We start from the raw sequence: 24,017 nt of genomic DNA, 5'->3' as shown, positions 1-24,017 counted from the left end.
AATCAGTCATTGTTAGGTCAACAAAAACTAGTCGTAACATTACATGAAAAATTAAACTAGGTATACTAACAAAAATCATTCAAATTAAATTCATATTTTTTAAAATAGAAAGCTTTTAAAAGTGGGGCATATGTCCATACTTTACCCTAATTTAAAAGAGAACCCGTCTTGGATAAGTATACGATAAGTCTCCGTTCATCTGTCTGTCTTACTTTTTAGGGTTCTGCAACCGAAGGGTGTCCCTATTACTAAGCCTCCACTGTCCGTCCGCCCGTCTGTCAGTCTGTCTGTCGGGCTGTATCTCGTGAACCGTAACAGGCAGAGAGTTGAAACTTTCACAGATTATGCCCATTGCCGCTATTACAACAAATAATGAACTTTTCAAATTAGTCGGCACAAAAATTAAAAAATATTAAAGTGTATTTCTTGTAAAATGGTACGGAACCCTTCGTATGCGAGTCTCACTCGCACTAGACCGATTTTCCTAAGATCAACAACGAATCACTAGTAGGCATGTTTTTTAAATGGGACAGTATGGGGAAATCCAAAACCATAGAAGATACAGGAAAACCAGGAACCACCAGATTTTTGTGTGAAAACGGCACTGATTGGACGGTGCTTGACTTATTTAGTAGCAGCTAATAACTCTAGGCGCTGTTAATCCAATCGGAATGTCTGTTTGGAGGTCAATTCCACTTGTCACGCGTCTCGGGAGGCGCGGCGAACCAGCCAACCTCTGAAGATGAATCACCCTAATCGCTTTACTAACATTTCAGCCTATTACAATATACCAGGATTGACGGTTATTTACTTGTTATTTTGCAACTAGTGAACTCAAAGTCAAATTTATTCAAAGTAGGTACCATTGTTCACTTTTTGATTGTCAATAGGGTCTTGGACTAGGGTGATTTTTTTTGTATAGCGGTAGTTTATGGTGCTAGATTTCATTATTAAAGAAGTCATGATTTTTTTTTCATATTTAAAATAATTAACTATTAACGTCATGCTGTACGTAAAGCGATTGATGACATCACATAGCGTAAACGACAAATATTTTTAAATTTTTTAATATTAAAAAATATTTTCCCGCACTACTCTATTTTTATGTTAAAAAATTGAAAAAAAAAGCCTGACGTTTAAGGATTGTGACGTCATTATTCACCTTCCGTACAGCGTGAGGTTCATGTTAAAAATGAATAAAAATCATGATTTTTTAAAATTATTATTCTCTTTAATTATGAATTCTAATCCCATAAACTACCGCCATAAAAAATCACTTCATTTTATTACTACAGTCCAAGACCCTATTGTTGAATTTGTAAGATAATGATGTAGTGGTGGTATTTAATTACATAAACTAAAAACTAAAGCTACAACGCGACGGTTCCAAACGTGCCAAGCTCTGAAAAGATCCCACAATAAACTCAGGTTTACAACCGAATACTGTTGATACATCTCTTAATCCTGAAGAGAATCTAAATGAGAAGCGAGTGATTTTTAACATTCTGTCCATATTAATGTGGTAAATGTGCAAATCAGTACCCTTATTATTAATGCGAAAGTGTGTTTGTTTGTTGGTTTATTGGTTTGTTGGTTTGTCCTTTAATCACGTCGCAACGGTGCAACGGATTGACGTGATTTTTTGCATGGGTATAGATAAAGACATGGAGAGTGACATAGGCTACTTTTTATCCGGGAAAGTCGAAGAGTTCCCACAGGATTTTTGAAAACCTAATTACACGCGGACGAAGTAGCGGGCATCAGCTAGTACTTGTATAAATATTAGTGGCCGCCCGCTACTTTGCTCACGTAAGAATTTTGTAAAATTCCCACCCCGGTGTAAGCTATGGTCGTTTGTCAGCCAGTCACAATACTGTTTAATAGATCACAGTGCATTGAAATTAGAAACAATACGAGGCGGGAAACCAACTAACAACGTTTGTTACCGCAACCGCACTGAGGTGCGATTGTGTAAAAAATTACCATGGAAATGGTATTCATTTCATGGCGTAAACAGACGATTTCAGTTGTCAAACGACAATTTCGAATTGTGTAAGGTGTTCATGATTGTTTAGTCATTACATGGTTATGAGATTGGTTTTTAGACCATTGAGTGAATGATTTGATAAGATTTGACAGCTAATTTCGATTGTGTAACTTTTTTGAGGCCATTGCTTATGTCAAATAATAACTGTGACTCGAGACCTATGACAATGGTCTTAATATAGGTTTTAAATATAATTATCTAACTTTTTTAAGCCAATTCCTACTTCACCGCGGTAAATTTTGTACCTTTTTACTCGACTACGGCAAAGCCGAAGGCTCAACAGTGCACAAATTAACACAGCTCTTTATCAAAAAGTGTTTTAAAACAAAAATTTACGTTATTATTGCAATAAAAGGTACTTAATAATTCATTGCATACCTAAGTACCTAGCTAAACTACAACTAGTGATAATAATTTAGTGATGCTAGATGCTAGAAAACCACTAGGTATCGACGCCTCTCAATCCGGCTGGTCACCCTGAGAGGTTAGACCAATAACCTTCAGTGTAAATACAGTTCATAGGTGTTTTGATTGACTAGGTAGGTACCGTATGTTAAATGGACACAGAAAACACCTGAAGGAGGCCTCACACCCTAGGGCCTAGGGTGTACTGCACAGCTAAACGGTATCTACCTAGGTATCTACTGGAAACAAATTAGCATTTAAGTAATTTGTTCACTGATTACCTTAGAAAAGAACTCGACTGATTACAGACAGATTGTTTTAAGTTTAAATTGGCTTAGGTATAATTATGTTGTAGGTACTTATGTATGTACCTACCTACTCAAATCTAATAGGTAGGTACCTGAGTTTTGTAGGTAATTAAATTTTTGTTTGTTTATTTAATGTAGTATTTTATGTTATGTAAAATAGCTTACTTTGTTATAAACATTAAATGGTTTAATGGTATAAAATTTAACTCCTTACGCGCCATTTTAACTTTATGTGTCAAATTTCATGTCAAAGGTACCACACTTTGAGGTGAAAGTTGACTCATAGAGTTAAAATGGTGCGTGAGGAGTCATTTTGTATAGACTATACCTAACTACCTACTTAAAACATCATCATGATCAACTCATAGCCGGCTCACCACGGAGCACAGGTTTCCTCTCAGTATGAGAAGAGTCTGGCCATAGTCCACTACGCTGGCCAACTGCGGATTGGCAGACACAACCTTACATACCTACATTTTTATTATTAAAAGAACCTACTTCCTTGGATACAATATCAATAATATAAGTTAGTAAAAATGAATTGTTTATTTGCATTCTACACTACACTAGACAAGTACCTACATAAGAATGAATATTATTTACAACTTTTAATTTGATCATTTATTCAACAATTTAATTTACCTTGGTTTCCATATTCCAGTCAAAAAGAATGAAAATAGCTACTTACATCTTTTATTATTTAATAGAATGTTATAAGGACCTACCCAACTATCTACTATCATTTAAGAAAAAACATTGTCAAAGACTAAAATTCTAGAATGTTATACTTAAAGGAAAGTAGCTACCTAATAGGTACTTATATTTTTTATATAGAAATACTGAAGATAAAATAAACGAGAAAAAGAAGTATGCATTATTACTACATATAATAGCAAAAATATACTTACTAATAAGTAAAAGTAGGTAGGTACATTTATGTTAAAATATTTAGGAAATAGTAATGTAACAGGTTTCAAGGGCAATGTTATTAAGTACCTACCAATAATAATGATAAAGCATTTTTTATTTATGTTATTAATGAATGTACTGTACTAGTTATACCTATCTACTACCTAGGTAGGTAGGAACGATACCTAGGTACTTATTAAAACTCTATTAAGTATTTTTAAGTTCAGTAAATAAAGGGCTTTAATATTATTATTATTACGGCAAAGCAAAAAGGTAAGGATATGATTTTAGCAGTCTTTGTACCTAGATGTTTGTATTTAAGTACTTATGTTCCTAAACTACTGAGCCGATTTTGATAAATGTGGTCTCAATCGATTCGTTAGTACAATATTAAGTAGGTACCTATGCAATTAATTCTGTTTATTTGGCCATGCCAGTTTAATCAGTTAGGTAGGAACCTAGTTACAGTTTTATTTAATTAATTGCTATGTTTTAGTAAGTAAGTTTTCTGTTTCATCATAGGTTTAAACCGTGTAAATATTTGGTGAGTGTTTTTTGCAATTAAATCTATTCATTTCATACATTGGAGAGAGTTTTACTTAGTTGATTAGACCCCAGGGTAGCTATATTTAGGTACCTATCTACTTACCTATTTCTTAAGAGTAGGTACCTAGCTGTTTAACTTTTTACTTTATCTTGTTAAGTACCTACCTAATTGTAATTGTGAAAATAGCTCACCCATACATGCTGAGAATGGGAATGAGGAGTTCCCAGCTGCCGAAAGCCCCTGCCACATCCCAGAAGGGGAATTTGTGGACAATTACAGACTATCTTTGCCACTGTTCCAGCAACTTGTCGACGAACTCACACCCATACTTGCAGTCAAGGCAGAGATCTACACGTATCTCTACAGAGTTCAAAGTATTGGTCTTATTATAAATACTATCTGTCCCGGCTGTACTAACTAAACGCTAAAATATTGGTCTTATATTATAGTAGGTAGGTACGTATTGATGAAAATAAGAAAAATTAGGATAGAATAGTCATGTCTGCCAAGAAAACCTAAGTATAGGGTACTTCCCGTTGACCTAAAATCATGAAATTTGGCAGGTAGGTAGGTCTTATACTACAAGTAAAGGAAAAAATCCAGAAACCATGAAATTTGTGGTTATGATTCTAGGTCAACGGGAAGTACCCTGTAGGTTTTGATTCCCTTTTCTTGATAGACACAACAGACATACAATGAAGTGATCCTGTAAGGGTTCCTTTTTAAGGTTCTGTACCTCAAAAGGAAAAACAGAATCCTTATAGGATTACTTTGTTGTCTGTCTGTCAAGAAACTTACAGGGTACTTCCCGTTGACCTAGAATCATAAAATTTGGCAGGTAGATAGGTCTTATAGCAAACATAAGGGGAACAATCTGAAAACCGTGAATTTGTGGTTACATCACACAAAAAAATTGTGGTCATGAACAAATAGGTAATTAGTGTTAACAATTTTCAAAGTAAGATAACTATATCAAGTGGGGTATCATATGAAAGGGCTTCACTGGTGCATTCTAAAACAGATTTTTATGCATCAGTTTTTCATTTATCGTGCAAAATGTCGAAAAAATACTAGTACAAAACCCTCGGTGCGCGAGCCTGACTCGAACTTGGCCGGTTTTTTTTTTTTGGAACCCTAAATAGTAGGTCTCTGAAAATTTTTTTGCTATGGTAATGAGTAGGTAAGTAGGATATCAAATGAAAGAGGAGAAAATTCTGTTCATAAAATAAAAAGTATGTAAATTACGATATTAAACATCTTTATTGTCTACAACTATTACAAATAATAAAAATATAGGATAAGCGACAGATGATTAGGAACCTACTAGCTACTCAGCCCCACCCGTTTGGTATTATTAGGTATTTCTTTGGGTTTTAGTTGGGTTTATCTGTTTACTTATGATAAACATAGGAAAATTTTACCTACTTATAATATGCTAAAATGTTGAATGTGAATCACAGTCAATTTTAACACGGCACACAACTCATCATCATCAACTCATCACTGGTTTATCACATTGGAGGCAGACATCTTAACCACTACACTATCACCGCTCTTGATCAAAGATTACTAATTATGAACACATAGTAAATAATAAATTATTTGCCTACTTATATGCTATAAATAACTCAAAAAGTCTTAATGTGAGAAAACTTAACATTTGATTTTTGATTTATTTTTATAAAGAATGTTAGCAAGTTTATTATGGTGACTAATAATCCCCTTTTCTTTCCAACTAAGCGTAAAGCTTGTGCTAGGAGTAGGTACGACAATAGTGCAATGGGTGGGGTTTGAACCGGCGACCTTTCGGATTTCAGTCCGCTCCTCGAACCGTTGAGCTATTGAGGCTCCGATAACACTCTGGGCTGTTCATAGTAAACCAAGTAGGGTTCTAGGGTTAAGGATAATGCCTTTACAACTTCTTCAGTGCCTGTTCTGCAATCTCCATTTGATATCCAAGCAATTTCAAGGCGTTGCTTCTCATAACTTTGTGCCCCCACGTTCCCCTCGTTGGCTTCTAGTAGGCCAGAGTGCTTATAGGCATTTCTCTGCCGGAGACTTCTTAATTTTATTAACGTATGGAAATTATGGAATAGATATCGAACTGAGAATTTTGTCTAATTTGTTATTGTAATTTGTTCTCGTAAAATTCGTAATTTGTCATTACTGACATTGACACCACTGTCACTTGTCACTTAATTGACACTTGAAACGTAGACTTACAGGAAAAAGCATAATCTAAGAGGAAAAACATAGGAAAAAATAAGTCCACTAACGCCACCTATTGTCGAATAGCAGTAAACTCGACTATTCATTCGTTCAAAGCGTTTAGTTATTGCAAATGCATTATATAATAATAACGTTAGAATTCAATGTTTTAAGTATGAAAGGTAATTTTTATGATGAAATTAATAAGTTAACTTTTAAGTTGCATTGTTTTTGTGTCCGACATAATTCTTAAAAACAAAAAATATTGACTTTCACTAATGCTATTTGTATAATAAAACGCGATTCTAATGAAAAATTTTTAAGTCACCGGTCACCAGTAGGTCTTCATATGATGATACAATTTACGCAATTCGAATTCGGTTTTACCATTTATGACCAATCGCTTAGATTTGCCATGATGGTTAAAACTTACGCAATCGCACTTCTGATGGGAATTTGAGGTGAATTGATTCCTATTCCGATAAACTATACCAAATGTATGACTAGGTGAAACCCGCGATATAGTCCGGATAACCAAAAAAAAATACCTATCCTGTCACGTATTTAGTTCAAAATCTAAACATATAAAAGGAAAAGGTGACTGGACTGACTGACTGATCTATCAACGCACAGCTCAAACTATTAGACGGATCAGGCTGAAATTCGGCATGCAGATAGCTATTATGACGTAGGCGTCCATTAAGACAGGATTTTTGAAAATTCAACTCCTACACTTTAGACTTCACCTTAGGGGGTGAAATAGGGGTTCACGAGCTTAGAAATCGCGAGCATAAGCTAGTGTTACAATTAGCACATAAAACAAGCCTTATCTAATGCATACGTGGAATGGTGCCGAGACCCGAGAATTCTGGGTGTACTTCCGCGCTGATCAGCCAGGCTGATCCTTTGCGCAAGGTCTTTCCGCCGAGTGGGGGATCTTCCAACGCCATGCTTTCCAGTGCGAGATAGACATTTTAGTCATTCATTTATACTTCGTAATTTAATAACTTGTGAAAATCCAAGAGAATTATTAAGCGACACTGAATGGCGTCGTGACTCAAGAGGTGAGAGATGGAAATGAAATGAAGTAAGCAAACGGTAGTTACTGGGACAGGAACTTTGCCATCCGCTAGACATTGCGGCAGCTAATGATGTTTCATCATTTTACCGTCCTTTTCTATTTGTGGACTGTTTTCTACTGTTTATTACTTGCTGGTTCTTCTCGGTAGGAACGGCATTCCGAACCAGTGGTAAATTAAACTAGTTGACGATTCAAAAGCACTTGTAAAAGTTTACTTGAATAAAAATCAATTTTCAAACCCCTATTTCACCCCCTTAGAGGTTGAATTTTCAAAAATCCTTTCTTAGCGGATGCCTACGTCATAATAGCTATCTGCATGCCTTTCAGCCCGATCCGTCCAGTAGTGAGCTGTGCGTTGATAGTCCGTCAGTATAGATCAGTCAGTCAGCTTTTCCGGTTCCGTACCATCGTACAAGAAAAAACACTATTTGATTTTTTAATTTTCATGGTGGCCAAAATTTGAATTACAATGGTGAAGCGATATTGACTATCAATTCTAAACTGGGCTATGATTAGAGGACAGGATTATATTTTGGTAAACAAACAAAGCAAAGACACTAGAGCGTCGTTCTAAAAGTAATTATATAATAAAGATATCTTTAATCACAACATGAGTCATGAGCAGATCACGACCCTTTGCGGTTAACCGCATTCGGTATTTTTAATGTTAAATTAAATTCTTACTTTTGTAAAAAAATGCGACATATTATTTAACGATAATAAAGCATAATAATTAGGTAGATATAGTATTGACATCGTAAGTCAATGACCTCTATTGCAGTGTTCACTTTGGTAGTAACTACTATACGCACAAAACCGATAATTCCGAACAAAAAAAATTGCGAGCTGCAATTCCTTAGACCCAGTTTCATACTAAGTAATAGGCTATATCAAGATTTTCGATTGAAAGAGCTTCTCTATTGGTATTTTTTTAATTCAATGTCGTATGCCTATGAATCTATTTAAATTTAAATCCATATGTTATAAATGGGCAAGTGTGTGTTTGTCTGTCTGCTAGCCTTTCACGGCCCATCCGTTCAAACGATTTTGACGAAATTTGGTACAGAGATAGCTTGCATCCCGGAGAAGAACCCTTTTAACCTCTGAAATCAAAGAGTCCCATGGGATTTTTAAAAACCTAAATCCACGTAGTCGAAGTCACGGGTATCGTCTAGTCTAGTTAATAATAAACAGTCCATGCCCATTTTCATAAACGCCTAAACTTATATTAAACTTAAATTCCCATAAAAGCTTGAAATAACATAAAGGCACTATAAATAAAAGATCCACGACAAGAATAGCGATTCGTTAAGGCGAAATCAAATTTGGCCGTTTACTTAATTCAACTGTTCCGCTTTTCACAAACATCTACAGAATGCAATTCGCTCACTCTTTGTTTTGTTTAACACTTAACACTGACTGCAGTGTTTGAGATACCTATACTGAGCAAATAAGCATATAAAAATGTTCGTTTAAAGAAAACAGCAGGTTCTCTAGGAAATCTTTGTGTGAATGTGTTTTTTAATTATTTTCTGTTCGGTTTTGGGCATTGTATAAACTGAAATTTAAATTATTTAAAAATACAGTAACATCCGCTGAATTTTTAATCCTTCTGATACCTACTTATACAATACTGTGATTTTTATACAAATTTGTGGTTTTTATCCATTATAATATCTGTACAAAAATTTAAGAGTAGTTTATAAAATAAATAGAGCCTCACCTGTGTCAATCTGGTATCCGTACTGACGGTGTAGACTCCGCAATCTGCCACCGCGTCCGGCTTGTGTCCAGGCGACGAGCGCCGCCAGCAGGCCGCGCAGACTGCCACCAGGACTCCACATAGCGTTGCACTGGGGAATAACAACTATGTTAGCTTTTTGTAGGATTTATATACAACTTGCTGATGCCCGAGACTTCGTCCAAGTGGATTTAGGTTTTTGAAAATCCCGTGGCACTTTTATTTTCCGGGATAAAAAGTAGCCTATGTCACGTCACTCCTTTCTTTAACTCTACCCATGCAAAAATCCGTTTTGCTCGTAAACGTTTGCGAAACCAGCAAACAAACACACTGGCAATATTGTTGGTAATGATGTCCACATTGGGAACATTCAGTTGAGTTTTTACTAACATACAACTTAAAAAATAATTGAATAAAATATCAGGTACTGAAGTGCGATTGCGTAAGTTTTAACCATCATGGCAAATCTAAGCGATTGGTCATAAATGGTAAAACCGAATTCGAATTGCGTAAATTGTATCATCATATGAAGACCTACTGGTGACCGGTGACTTAAAAATTTTTCATTAGAATCGCGTTTTATTATACAAATAGCATTAGTGAAAGTCAATATTTTTTGTTTTTAAGAATTATGTCGGACACAAAAACAATGCAACTTAAAAGTTAACTTATTAATTTCATCATAAAAATTACCTTTCATACTTAAAACATTGAATTCTAACGTTATTATTATATAATGCATTTGCAATAACTAAACGCTTTGAACGAATGAATAGTCGAGTTTACTGCTATTCGACAATAGGTGGCGTTAGTGGACTTATTTTTTCCTATGTTTTTCCTCTTAGATTATGCTTTTTCCTGTAAGTCTACGTTTCAAGTGTCAATTAAGTGACAAGTGACAGTGGTGTCAATGTCAGTAATGACAAATTACGAATTTTACGAGAACAAATTACAATAACAAATTAGACAAAATTCTCAGTTCGATATCTATTCCATAATTTCCATACGTTAATAAAATTAAGAAGTCTCCGGCAGAGAAATGCCTATAAGCACTCTGGCCTACTAGAAGCCAACGAGGGGAACGTGGGGGCACAAAGTTATGAGAAGCAACGCCTTGAAATTGCTTGGATATCAAATGGAGATTGCAGAACAGGCACTGAAGAAGTTGTAAAGGCATTATCCTTAACCCTAGAACCCTACTTGGTTTACTATGAACAGCCCAGAGTGTTATCGGAGCCTCAATAGCTCAACGGTTCGAGGAGCCGACTGAAATCCGAAAGGTCGCCGGTTCAAACCCCACCCATTGCACTATTGTCGTACCTACTCCTAGCACAAGCTTTACGCTTAGTTGGAAAGAAAAGGGGATTATTAGTCACCATAATAAACTTGCTAACATTCTTTATAAAAATAAATCAAAAATCAAATGTTAAGTTTTCTCACATTAAGACTTTTTGAGTTATTTATAGCATATAAGTAGGCAAATAATTTATTATTTACTATGTGTTCATAATTAGTAATCTTTGATCAAGAGCGGTGATAGTGTAGTGGTTAAGATGTCTGCCTCCAATGTGATAAACCAGTGATGAGTTGATGATGAGTTGTGTGCCGTGTTAAAATTGACTGTGATTCACATTCAACATTTTAGCATATTATAAGTAGGTAAAATTTTCCTATGTTTATCATAAGTAAACAGATAAACCCAACTAAAACCCAAAGAAATACCTAATAATACCAAACGGGTGGGGCTGAGTAGCTAGTAGGTTCCTAATCATCTGTCGCTTATCCTATATTTTTATTATTTGTAATAGTTGTAGACAATAAAGATGTTTAATATCGTAATTTACATACTTTTTATTTTATGAACAGAATTTTCTCCTCTTTCATTTGATATCCTACTTACCTACTCATTACAATAGCAAAAAAATTTTCAGAGACCTACTATTTAGGGTTCCAAAAGAAAAAAAACCGGCCAAGTTCGAGTCAGGCTCGCGCACCGAGGGTTTTGTACTAGTATTTTTTCGACATTTTGCACGATAAATGAAAAACTGATGCATAAAAATCTGTTTTAGAATGCACCAGTGAAGCCCTTTCATATGATACCCCACTTGATATAGTTATCTTACTTTGAAAATTGTTAACACTAATTACCTATTTGTTCATGACCACAATTTTTTTGTGTGATGTAACCACAAATTCACGGTTTTCAGATTGTTCCCCTTATGTTTGCTATAAGACCTATCTACCTGCCAAATTTTATGATTCTAGGTCAACGGGAAGTACCCTGTAAGTTTCTTGACAGACAGACAACAAAGTAATCCTATAAGGATTCTGTTTTTCCTTTTGAGGTACAGAACCTTAAAAAGAATCTAGAAAAGGGAATCAAAACCTACAGGGTACTTCCCGTTGACCTAGAATCATAACCACAAATTTCATGGTTTCTGGATTTTTTCCTTTACTTGTAGTATAAGACCTACCTACCTGCCAAATTTCATGATTTTAGGTCAACGGGAAGTACCCTATACTTAGGTTTTCTTGGCAGACATGACTATTCTATTCTAATTTTTCTTATTTTCATCAATACGTACCTACCTACTATAATATAAGACCAATATTTTAGCGTTTAGTTAGTACAGCCGGGACAGATAGTATTTATAATAAGACCAATACTTTGAACTCTGTAGAGATACGTGTAGATCTCTGCCTTGGCTGCAAGTATGGGTGTGAGTTCGTCGACAAGTTGCTGGAACAGTGGCAAAGATAGCCTGTAATTGTCCACAAATTCCCCTTCTGGGATGTGGCAGGGGCTTTCGGCAGCTGGGAACTCCTCATTCCCATTCTCAGCATGTATGGGTGAGCTATTTTCACAATTACAATTAGGTAGGTACTTAACAAGATAAAGTAAAAAGTTAAACAGCTAGGTACCTACTCTTAAGAAATAGGTAAGTAGATAGGTACCTAAATATAGCTACCCTGGGGTCTAATCAACTAAGTAAAACTCTCTCCAATGTATGAAATGAATAGATTTAATTGCAAAAAACACTCACCAAATATTTACACGGTTTAAACCTATGATGAAACAGAAAACTTACTTACTAAAACATAGCAATTAATTAAATAAAACTGTAACTAGGTTCCTACCTAACTGATTAAACTGGCATGGCCAAATAAACAGAATTAATTGCATAGGTACCTACTTAATATTGTACTAACGAATCGATTGAGACCACATTTATCAAAATCGGCTCAGTAGTTTAGGAACATAAGTACTTAAATACAAACATCTAGGTACAAAGACTGCTAAAATCATATCCTTACCTTTTTGCTTTGCCGTAATAATAATAATATTAAAGCCCTTTATTTACTGAACTTAAAAATACTTAATAGAGTTTTAATAAGTACCTAGGTATCGTTCCTACCTACCTAGGTAGTAGATAGGTATAACTAGTACAGTACATTCATTAATAACATAAATAAAAAATGCTTTATCATTATTATTGGTAGGTACTTAATAACATTGCCCTTGAAACCTGTTACATTACTATTTCCTAAATATTTTAACACTAGCTGATCCCCGCGGCTTCGCCCGCGTAGATTTAGGTTTTTAAAGATCCCGTATAGCCTATGTCACTCAGGAATAATGTAGCTTTCTACTGGTGAAAGAATTTTTAAAATCGGTTCAGTAGTTCTAAAGATTACCCCCTACAAACAAACTTAACGACATTACCTCTTTATATAATAAATACAACGGGCCGTGCAGCAGAAATCGTAATATTTTAATTTCGCCATAACTTCAAAACCAAACGTCCAATTTTAATCATTCAAAGACCAAATATTATCTCCATAAACTGTTCTTAGTGATGAAATCATTTATTTTGATAAGGATTAATAGCATGAGTAAAATAAACGCGTTTAAATGTAGTCCAAAAAAAATTCAAGATTTTTAAATAAAAAAATGGTTGCTGTGCCTCACTCGACATAGATGGGTATAGTGTGTCGCGGACTTTTTTGTAGATGTTTATAAGATCTACAATTAATTAGAACATTTTATGGTTCTATCTTTTATAGTTTAGGCAGCGTACGCAAAATAAGTAACTTTTCTGGTTGATTTTTTACACCTTGTGTCCGAAAAACCCAAATATCTTACGGAACCCTATTATTTTCCAAAATAAAATATAGCCTATGTTACTCGTGGATAATGTAGCTTTCGAATGGTGAAAGAATTTTTAAAATCGGTCCAGTAGTTTTTGAGCCTATTCAGTACAAACAAACAAACAAACAAACAAAGTTTTCCTCTTTATAATATTATATATATATTATATATTATAGTATTATATTTTAACATAAATGTACCTACCTACTTTTACTTATTAGTAAGTATATTTTTGCTATTATATGTAGTAATAATGCATACTTCTTTTTCTCGTTTATTTTATCTTCAGTATTTCTATATATATAAAAAATATAAGTACCTATTAGGTAGCTACTTTCCTTTAAGTATAACATTCTAGAATTTTAGTCTTTGACAATGTTTTTTCTTAAATGATAGTAGATGGTTGGGTAGGTCCTTATAACATTCTATTAAATAATAAAAGATGTAAGTAGCTATTTTCATTCTTTTTGACTGGAATATGGAAACCAAGGTAAATTAAATTGTTGAATAAATGATCAAATTAAAAGTTGTAAATAATATTCATTCTTACGTAGGTACTTGTCTAGTGTAGTGTAGAATGCAAATAAACAATTCATTTTTACTAACTTATATTATTGATATTGTATCCAAGGAAGTAGGTTCTTTTAATAATGAAAATGTAGGTATGTAAGGTTGTGTCTGCCAATCCGCAGTTGGCCAGCGTAGTGGACTATGGCCAGACTCTTCTCATACTGAGAGGAAACCTGTGCTCCGTGGTGAGCCGGCTATGAGTTGATCATGATGATGTTTTAAGTAGGTAGTTAGGTATAGTCTATACAAAATGACTCCTCACGCACCATTTTAACTCTATGAGTCAACTTTCACCTCAAAGTGTGGTACCTTTGACATGAAATTTGACACATAAAGTTAAAATGGCGCGTAAGGAGTTAAATTTTATACCATTAAACCATTTAATGTTTATAATAAAGTAAGCTATTTTACATAACATAAAATACTACATTAAATAAACAAACAAAAATTTAATTACCTACAAAACTCAGGTACCTATTAGATTTGAGTAGGTAGGTACATACATAAGTACCTACAACATAATTATACCTAAGCCAATTTAAACTTAAAACAATCTGTCTGTAATCAGTCGAGTTCTTTTCTAAGGTAATCAGTGAACAAATTACTTAAATGCTAATTTGTTTCCAGTAGATACCTAGGTAGATACCGTTTAGCTGTGCAGTACACCCTAGGCCCTAGGGTGTGAGGCCTCCTTCAGGTGTTTTCTGTGTCCATTTAACATACGGTACCTACCTAGTCAATCAAAACACCTATGAACTGTATTTACACTGAAGGTTATTGGTCTAACCTCTCAGGGTGACCAGCCGGATTGAGAGGCGTCGATACCTAGTGGTTTTCTAGCATCTAGCATCACTAAATTATTATCACTAGTTGTAGTTTAGCTAGGTACTTAGGTATGCAATGAATTATTAAGTACCTTTTATTGCAATAATAACGTAAATTTTTGTTTTAAAACACTTTTTGATAAAGAGCTGTGTTAATTTGTGCACTGTTGAGCCTTCGGCTTTGCCGTAGTCGAGTAAAAAGGTACAAAATTTACCGCGGTGAAGTAGGAATTGGCTTAAAAAAGTTAGATAATTATATTTAAAACCTATATTAAGACCATTGTCATAGGTCTCGAGTCACAGTTATTATTTGACATAAGCAATGGCCTCAAAAAAGTTACACAATCGAAATTAGCTGTCAAATCTTATCAAATCATTCACTCAATGGTCTAAAAACCAATCTCATAACCATGTAATGACTAAACAATCATGAACACCTTACACAATTCGAAATTGTCGTTTGACAACTGAAATCGTCTGTTTACGCCATGAAATGAATACCATTTCCATGGTAATTTTTTACACAATCGCACCTCAGTTTAACCAGATACTTAAACTTGCGTATCGCTTAACTTCATAACATATTATATTATCCATTGTCACGATTAATAAAACGAAGTAAGTAGGTAACGACAATATCATATATGCGAAAGTTTGTGTGTATGTTTGTAACTCTTTAACGCAAAAATACTGATTTGGCTGAAATTCGGAATGGAGATAGATTATAGTATATATCCTGGATTAACACACAGACTACTTTTTGAAAATGGTTCCTTGGAAAATCAGAGAGTTTCCACGGTATTTTGAAAAACCTAAATCCACGCGAACGAAGTCGCGGGCATCATCAAGTATACGGATAAACTGTTAAAACACCTAGAACCATTAGGATGGAGCCCCTCAAATCATTATGCGTCGCAGTAACGTCGATAAGTCGCGGAAATAGTCTGTAACGCACGAATTATACAGTCGTTTACGTTAAGTGTCACACCTTGAATCTTAACGCCTTTATTTAGGGGTAGGAGTAGTATGTACCTATAGTACACATAGTTTACATTAGGTTTGTAGATATATTGAAAGATTTGGCTTATTAATTGGTACTATAATAAAGGTACTACTACTGAAAAGGTTAAATTTACATTGAAAGGGAATGGAAGCTAATTTCTAAAATTTTACATAGCATATTGACTTTTATCTCCACCACGTAAAACACAAACTTGCCCAAGTGATAAAATGGCGGCAATGCACGGGATTTCCCGTGCATTCGCGGGAATTTTCTTTCTCGGTAGAAAAAGAAATCAAATCCCGTCGATTTCCCGAAAGACATGCAAATAAATTAAACCTTCCGCAATCAAAATTAGTACTGCATACCTCGAGTCCCTACGTAATGTCTATAAAGATATATAATAATTTACCAGACAAAATTCGTAACATAAACAATGAAAATAAATTCAACAAAATATTAAAAAACTTTTTATTAGAAAAGGGCTACTATGCCGTAAATGATTTCCTAAACGACGGACATAAAAATAAATAATAATATCGGTCTCCCTACCAAGGTCTAAGGACCAAATTGCGACACCCAAACTGGGTATCCATAATACTTTATACATGCTTAATATGGTGTAATGAGTTATGGAAATGCAATAAATAAAAATTGAAATTGGTGCTTTATATTATGGAAATAGTGTAGTAAGTATACTACATACTAGTCAATATACTATGTAATATGAAATTCGCTTCGGATGTAGTTAGGCTCAATTCAAATTAAGAATATAGGTTTTATAGACTTAGGTATATTATGCTTAGGTAGAGTTGCTACGATGCCACAGACAGACACATCGAACTACAGACAGACAAAGCGGTTGAATAAATATCATCTCCGTCGGTAGTTAAAATAAATACAAGTACTTTGGAAAGTTTGATACACATACTTTGTTTTTAAAACGCTACATATTGTTTTTATTTTTGCAAGCGTCCCCTTATAACCTATTACCAAGCCACGTATTTTAAATACAAACTCCCGTTTTGCAAACTTTTGTCCGAAAACTAGGTACATTACGTATCCACTCTGGACAGAAATGGGCATTTAGAACCAACTGTTCCCGCAATTTTCTGAAGCGAATCTAATTTTTAAAGAAGCTTAATCGACCAAGCACTCGCTCCAGCGAATGTGAGTGAATGAAAAGATGTACGCATACTTAGATGCGTAACGAATTATTGTGCTTGGTCAACCATAAAGCTGCGATTACCATGATAATTGATTACTTCCGCAAACTCTTAGAATTTTTTGTTATTGATAGCGATGCGATATTTTTTACGTAGACTTTTTAAACAGAGAGTCTCTGCTAGGCTCTTCGGTTTATTAGGATTCCGTACCTCAAAAAAAGAAGCTTAATAGACCAAGCACTCGCTCCAGCGAATGTGCTGTAAAGATGTAGGTACGCATACTTAGATGCGTAACGAATAATTGTGCTTGGTCAACCATAAAGTGCGATTACCATGATAATTGATTACTTCCGCAAACACTTAGAATCTTTTGTTATTGATAGCGATGCCAATTTTTTTACATAGACTTTTTAAACAGAGAGGCTCTGCTAGGCACTTCGGTTTCTTGTTCGGTTTATTAAAGGTTCGTACGCACCTGAGCGGCGCGGCGCGGCGCTTCAGCGAGCTGCACGTCGCGGCACAGAGCGTCAAAATATCATTTCTATCATTTTGTATGGCGCATATCGCACTAGAGCGGCGCTGCACAGCGCTTCACCGCGCGTTGCCGCGCGGCATGGCTGGAGAGAATATTTTGAAGCGCAGCGAAGCGACGCGCAGTGCAGTGACGCTAGTGCGACATACCCAGCGGCGCGGCACGGCGCTTCGCGCTCGTACGCGAACGGGTATAAAAGTGACGCGCAAGTGACGCGAGGTGCCGCGTACTGAAGTTGTAGTGCGGTAGGCACCGTCGAGCGGCCTGAGGTGACGCGTTCTGCAGTCGGACTGAAGCGCCGCGCCGCGCCGCTCAGGTGCGTACGAACCTTAAGATTCCGTACCTCAAAAGGAAAATAAAGAACGCTTATAGGATCACTTCGTTGTCTGTTTGTCTTGTCTGATCATGATCAACCCATAGCCGGCTCACTACAGAGCATGAGTCTCCTCTCAGTATGAGAAGAATTTGACCATAGTCCACCCCGCTGGCCAAGTGTGGATTAGCAGACTCCACATGCTCTTGAGAACATTATGGAGGTTTCCTCTCGATTTCTATGAATAGCCGTGATAGCATAGTGATTACTACGCCCGCCTCCTATTCGGGAGGTCGGGGGTTCGATCGCGGGCACGCACCTTTAACTTTTCGGAATTATGGAATTTAAATATCACTCGATTTAACGGTGAAGGAATCCTAAATGTCAACAGTTAATTCCATCGCGAACTTAAATGTCAAAAGGAATAGGGTTAAAAGGAATATAGGGGTTAAATGTCAAAAGAAGTATATTGTTGTATCTTTATATAAGTGGCTTCTCTCGAAAAATAATTTAAATTCCTGCCCTCCGCGGGCCATCCATTGATATTCATCTTTGCGAAAGGTCATGACGTTAAGCGGCTAATAATGGGGGCCCTTAACCTTTTCACCTTTCGGGAACTGAGTGGTGTTGATTTTATTGGCATTTTGTTCGTTAAAAGGTAGCTCATCTATAGGTATGAAAAGACTTGTCCAGATTGACTGATTGATCTTTCAACGCACAACCTAGACCGCTGGGTTGAGAAACTTGAAATTTCTACAGTAGGTACCTTTTGCGACGTAGGCGCTCACTAAGTAATGAGCTTTCACTCCTGAAGGGGGAAATTCCGCCCTTAAAGGGTTACATAGGTGATGAAAGTCCGTTATTTTTAAAATGATATACATATATAATATATATATCAGCTATGAATATGTAGTTATAGGCCTTCGGTTAAAAATAATCGAAAACTTGTTTCAGAAATTTCACTTCCAAAGGCATTAAATAGCGGATGAAAGTTTATATGACAGTCCATCATTTTTCAAGTTATATTATGAAAATTGGTATTTATTGTTTCGGGCAAATAATGAAGATTTTTTTTTTTAATTCCACCGATTTTCAAAAAATCCACTCGAGCGAAGCTGGCGCGGGTCAACTGCTAGTTAAATAAATATCATACAACCGATTTCTAATTTACACTAATATTAGTAAAGGAAAAATTTGGACGTAGGCGTATTTTCCACAACTTAAATGCGATCCTGAAAATTCTTTCAGTGATAGATACATTATCCGCGAGTGCTATAACCTACAAATTATATCATCCGAATGAAATCGTGGGAAAAACCTAGTCTCTAAATAAACTTGAACTGACGAATTTTGAGAAGAAGTCCACAACAAACTCAGCCGGATATTCTTTTTAATATTACCATTTCTTGAGAAATGGTAATATTAATAAAATTCTTGAGAAATGGTGATAGTTCTCGTGTGGTTCTAATAAGTTTTGGGTGTTATTGATAACACCCAAAACTTATTAGAACTATCAACGCTGTAAAGAAACTCATTGCCAAATTTGTTATAGTTGAATAATCCTTTACATAGTACCAAATTTTTCAATAAGTTCACGCTTTACAAATCTTTGAAATTGTTGAAAGACATCTCCGATATTTTCTTCAGTTTAAATTCGGTGTGGTAATTCACTAATTTAAGTGAGATATCTGAGTCAATTAATTTGCATATCAAATAAGATGTACATTTGAGTTTCATAGTAGTTAACCCGACACTAACTGCAACTAGAATCTCGGGCTAAATTAACGTCCAGACAAACTTCAGACTAGCATAATTGGCTGAAACTACGAACGAAATTCATCGTTTATCATACATATTATGTATAGTAACATTTGGTCATGCCAATTTCATTAGCTTTATTTTCCTTTAGCCAGTTCAACGTAGATTTTTTATTTATATAAATAAACTTTTTCAAGTGCTTTTAATTTGTTAAATGAATCTATCACGTCTTTTTTTAGGGTTCCGTACTCAAAGGGTGCCTCAGGTATATTTTGACGTTAGATTTTTACACCTTTGTTACCTGTTATCTCTCAAAGCCACCACGATCCAAACAAACGTTCCTCCAAGTATTGGGAACAATACGCAGAGAAACTTTCAGCTTTTATAAAATAAGGAAGGTCTGGCACGCGCTAGCTCTTAGGCCATAGCCTTAGATTACGAAACTTTGATGAAACTTATGCGTTTATCCCGATCTATACATTCTCATGACACATCTCTACGCCAGATAGATTTTTTTCCAAAAACTTTAACCTTTCTTCTTTTTCAAGTGTCTATCCGTCTAGAGTCGTCCTACTACAGGCTTTTTGCTGGCTGGCTGAACTTAGCTGCACGGCTACTTTGCTCATCATTAATTATATTGTAATTTGTGATGGGTAGTGTCGTGTAGTGCCCGTGCCTAGTGGGGCCATGAAGCCTAGTGGTTAGGACGTCCACCTCCTAATCGGAGGTCGGGGGTTTGATCCCGGGCACGCACCTCTAACTTTTCAGAGTTATGTGCGTATTAAGTAATTAAATATCACTCGCTTCAAAGATAAAGGAAAACATCGTGAGGAAACCTGTATGCCGGAGAGTTCTCCATAATGTTCTCAAGGGTTGAAACAGCTGAAAACGGCAAGCGGCGTAAGTATGCCTCTCTTGTTGTGAGGCCATGGAGTCTAGTGCAAAAAAAAATTACGAGACATTTCACCGCGATTAATAGCCTCATCTGATGACAGAAAGGCTGGCTCATTTATTGCGCAACGGATCAGCCTTTCTGTCCAGCGCGGAAATGCAGCCAGTATTCTTGGCACCATTCCACGCGGGCATGATTTGTATAGTAATTAGATAAGGCTCGCTTTAAGTTTCTCAAAGGTGTGTGAAGTCTGCCAATCCGCACTAGACCAGTGGTAGACTATGGCCAAAAACCCTTCTTACTATGAGAGGAGACCCGTACTCTGTAGCCCGCTGGCTATCGATGGGTTGATGAGATGATGATGATATAGTTATTTTAAGAGTATTTAATAATAATTTATGTTTATGACCATCGATATAAACTCTATGACAAACATTTTCGTATCTCAGCTATATTCAAAATTTATATTTTCGAGTCATACACGCAATAACTTGGTTATAGCTGGCACACATGCCTTTATAGCGATTTTACAAGCATCGTAAGATACTAGTAAAAGTTTATTTTTATTTTATACCGAAGAAACGTTCACTCGATCTAATTTAAATGGAATGTCCTAAAATTTATTATCTTTCACTGAGTTATGCCCGCGGCTGTGCTTGAGTAAAGTTCGACCGTGTAGCAGGATTCGAGTTTCTACGCTAAACTTACCTACCTACTACCTTATAGGTATATCTGATAGAACTACAATGAACAGTCGTCCTTTAAATTAATTAAAAAAAAATATTACCATTCGGTCTTGCAAAACATCTCTGTCGTTTCTTTTGGTGAATGTTGATATTATGACGATGACTCAAATAGTCTCAATTCATCATTGAAAAGAGCAACCAAGTTTCTTGCGGGTTCTTCTCGATAGAAATGGCACTGCGAACCAGTGCCAGTGGTTAATAACTCTTGGTTTCTTTTTACGATTCAAAAGTACTTGTTTATTTGAATAAAAAATGTTTCTTTTCTATTCTATTCTTTGGGTATAAGGCTTTGCTCATACTAGTGTATGTTAAAAATAGAAATAACGAATGCAGTGATGTTTCTGTCGCGTCTTGACTGCGCTGCACTTGTCAATAAAACTATTTTATAAATACGTAGTAGCTTGCGTGGTATTTATAAATTATTATAATAAGACCGTGTATCAGCAAGCGCAGAGTGGGACGACCTCTAGGCTGCTGGATTAATCTTAAGAAGCTAGTGGGAGCTGTCTGAATGAGGAACGTAAAGGACCGTGTAAGGTGGTGCGCTCTCGGGAAAGCCTATGTACAGCAGTGGACGTAAACAGACTGATTGATTGGTTATAATTATGAAAAAACTGACCTCACAAAAAATATATTGACCGTGTAATGCGAGGACTGCACCGTCTTTACAGCATCAGGTGTAGTGTGGTTGTAGTAGTATTTCGCGTGGGCGACAGCCGCCACCGCGGCCATGCGGTGCGAGCTGCCCATCGCCCAGCCGAGCGGGCTGCGCTGTGCACTCGCGCTCGCCACCACACAGAAGTGGCACCAGCGGCACCAGCTACGCCAGCGATCCACAACCGCACAGCGCGGCGTCGCCCGCGCGACTGCCGCGTCTGCCGTGCGTACGACTGTCGACCGTTGGGCGTGTTCCTTTTTCAAACTGAAGCTTTTTTTCAGTAATTGCACAGTTACTTGCTTTTCTGCCAGCAATATAGGTGCTATCAGCTCGGCTTTTTTATACCACTTTTAAGGCACATCTGTAACAATACAATCGACTATCAATACATTTTATTCAAGGAGCTGTATAGTGTATACTTCGCTTTTTATAAAACAAATGATAGTACTTAATATAGCTACCTGCAAACTACACTTTGTTAACAATTTTAAAACTGTATTAAATAATTTTTAATACTTTCGGATGACTTTTTTGTGGCGCTCAATCTTCTATAAGTAAATTCTATTTTTGTTAACTATGTTATTGAAGGGTTAGTTATACCCACAAGAACCTGCCTACTTCTTCATATTATATATACTAAGGCTAAAAGGCACTTCAAAATTAGTTTGCAGCATTTAGAGTCTGACGAAATTAAGCGCATTTCACTGTTGGACAGCGCGTGATCAACATCTTTAGCGTTAAAAGACAATAATAGCAATTAGCGACTTCATTTACATTCTTGTGAATGCTACATGAATATTTAATACATTTAGCAAATGACGCAGACTTAGTAATTAGAGTCGGTTATTAATGACCTGCTTAGGAGACTGCGAAAGAATCACTTGATGAAAGTTACTAATATACTGGAACATTTTAATCTATTAAAATGAAATTTATATAAGTAGGTAGATAGCGGTAGCACTATCCCGCGACTTCGTCCTCGTCCCGCGGGAGCTGTCTTTTCCCGTGGATTTTCAAAAAAATCTCTAAACCTTGTCCTAACAATTATAAACACAACAAAAAAAGAATTATCCAATTTGGTCCAGTCGTTTTCAAGTTATGGCGTGACCAAGGGAAATAGGGATTCATTTTTATACATATAAGAAGATTGTCAATTGTTCGACTTGGTATTTATTTTCTATTGTCCAATAAAAACAACAACCAACGATTTCTATACACTGGAATTGGGCCGCAATTTTTGAAGTCACAAGTATGAATGTATAAGGAGTTTTATCTTTGACAATAACAAGTTAAAACTGTAAGCTCAATTTACACTTAAAATATGTTAAACTTGAAATTAAATTCTTGATTTTTTTATTGTTATGCTTATTCAGACCGCAGAAATTCGGGTTCTCCGGGATAAAAAGTAATGTATGTATTAAGTCACAATTTCTATCTCCATTTAAAATTTCAGTGAAACAGTTTAGTCGTTTTGGCGAACTAACATCCAAACTTTCACATTTGTAATATTAATAAGAAAATATGGATATAAATTAATGAGGAGCTCCTCCTCTTTCGATCAGAGTGGTTTTGAAATTCTCTATTGACTAGGTAAATAAAAAATCTAGTCTTTTAATATAGATTTAGCGAACTAGGCACTTTAAACAGTCTTTATCTTTTATGGTGCCTATTCAATAGCAAGCGAAGATTTTTTAAACTCTTGGCTAGAACTTGACTTGGAACAAAGGGCATTATAAACTCTTTTGTGCATAATTTAACTGACAGCCCGGCAAGAATGCCAATTTAGTTCTTTTTAACGGCATAACGGCATTAATTAATTCGTCTTACGTTTTTTTTAAATCCATACTTAATATTATAAATGCGAAAGTGTGTCTGTCTGTCTGCTAGCTTTTCACGGCCCATCATGTTAACCAATTTTGATAAAATTTGGTACAGAGATAGCTTGTACGCCGGGGAACGACATAGGCTACTTTGGATCCCGGAAAATCAAAGAAAGAATTTGCGGTATTATTAAATATGATAGCCGAGAGTCGATTGTAGGATCTCTTGCTAGCATAGCAAAAATATACTCTTTATAAATGTATCTAATGCTTTCTATTATAAGTAACAGACAAATGTCGTAAGGACCAAGCTAAACTTCAGTTTAAGGGACATTTGTGACT

The 24,017-nt window shown here is 35.8% G+C and overlaps 2 protein-coding genes across 5 annotated transcripts in view; one reads left to right on the top strand and one right to left on the bottom strand.

Moving 5' to 3' along the window:
• Positions 1 to 24,017, top strand: part of fdl (fused lobes) — a 100,377-nt gene that overhangs the window by 60,433 nt on the left and 15,927 nt on the right. The window lies entirely within an intron of this gene.
• Positions 1 to 24,017, bottom strand: part of LOC117991670 (uncharacterized) — a 40,661-nt gene that overhangs the window by 15,754 nt on the left and 890 nt on the right. The window contains exons 2-3 of the mRNA XM_034979267.2: positions 21,817 to 22,216; positions 9,229 to 9,358 (exon numbers count right to left, since the gene is read on the bottom strand). Of these exons, the coding sequence (XP_034835158.1) occupies positions 9,229 to 9,358; positions 21,817 to 21,947 (261 nt within the window). The 5' untranslated portion in view covers positions 21,948 to 22,216. The remainder of the gene's footprint in view (positions 1 to 9,228; positions 9,359 to 21,816; positions 22,217 to 24,017) is intronic.

The sequence above is a fragment of the Maniola hyperantus genome, chromosome 20 (genome assembly GCF_902806685.2).
Source record: "Maniola hyperantus chromosome 20, iAphHyp1.2, whole genome shotgun sequence".
In the NCBI taxonomy this organism is placed as follows: Eukaryota; Metazoa; Arthropoda; class Insecta; order Lepidoptera; family Nymphalidae; genus Maniola; species Maniola hyperantus.
The sequence above is the reverse complement of the archived record's forward strand: the minus strand, read 5'-3'. Positions and strand labels throughout refer to the sequence as shown.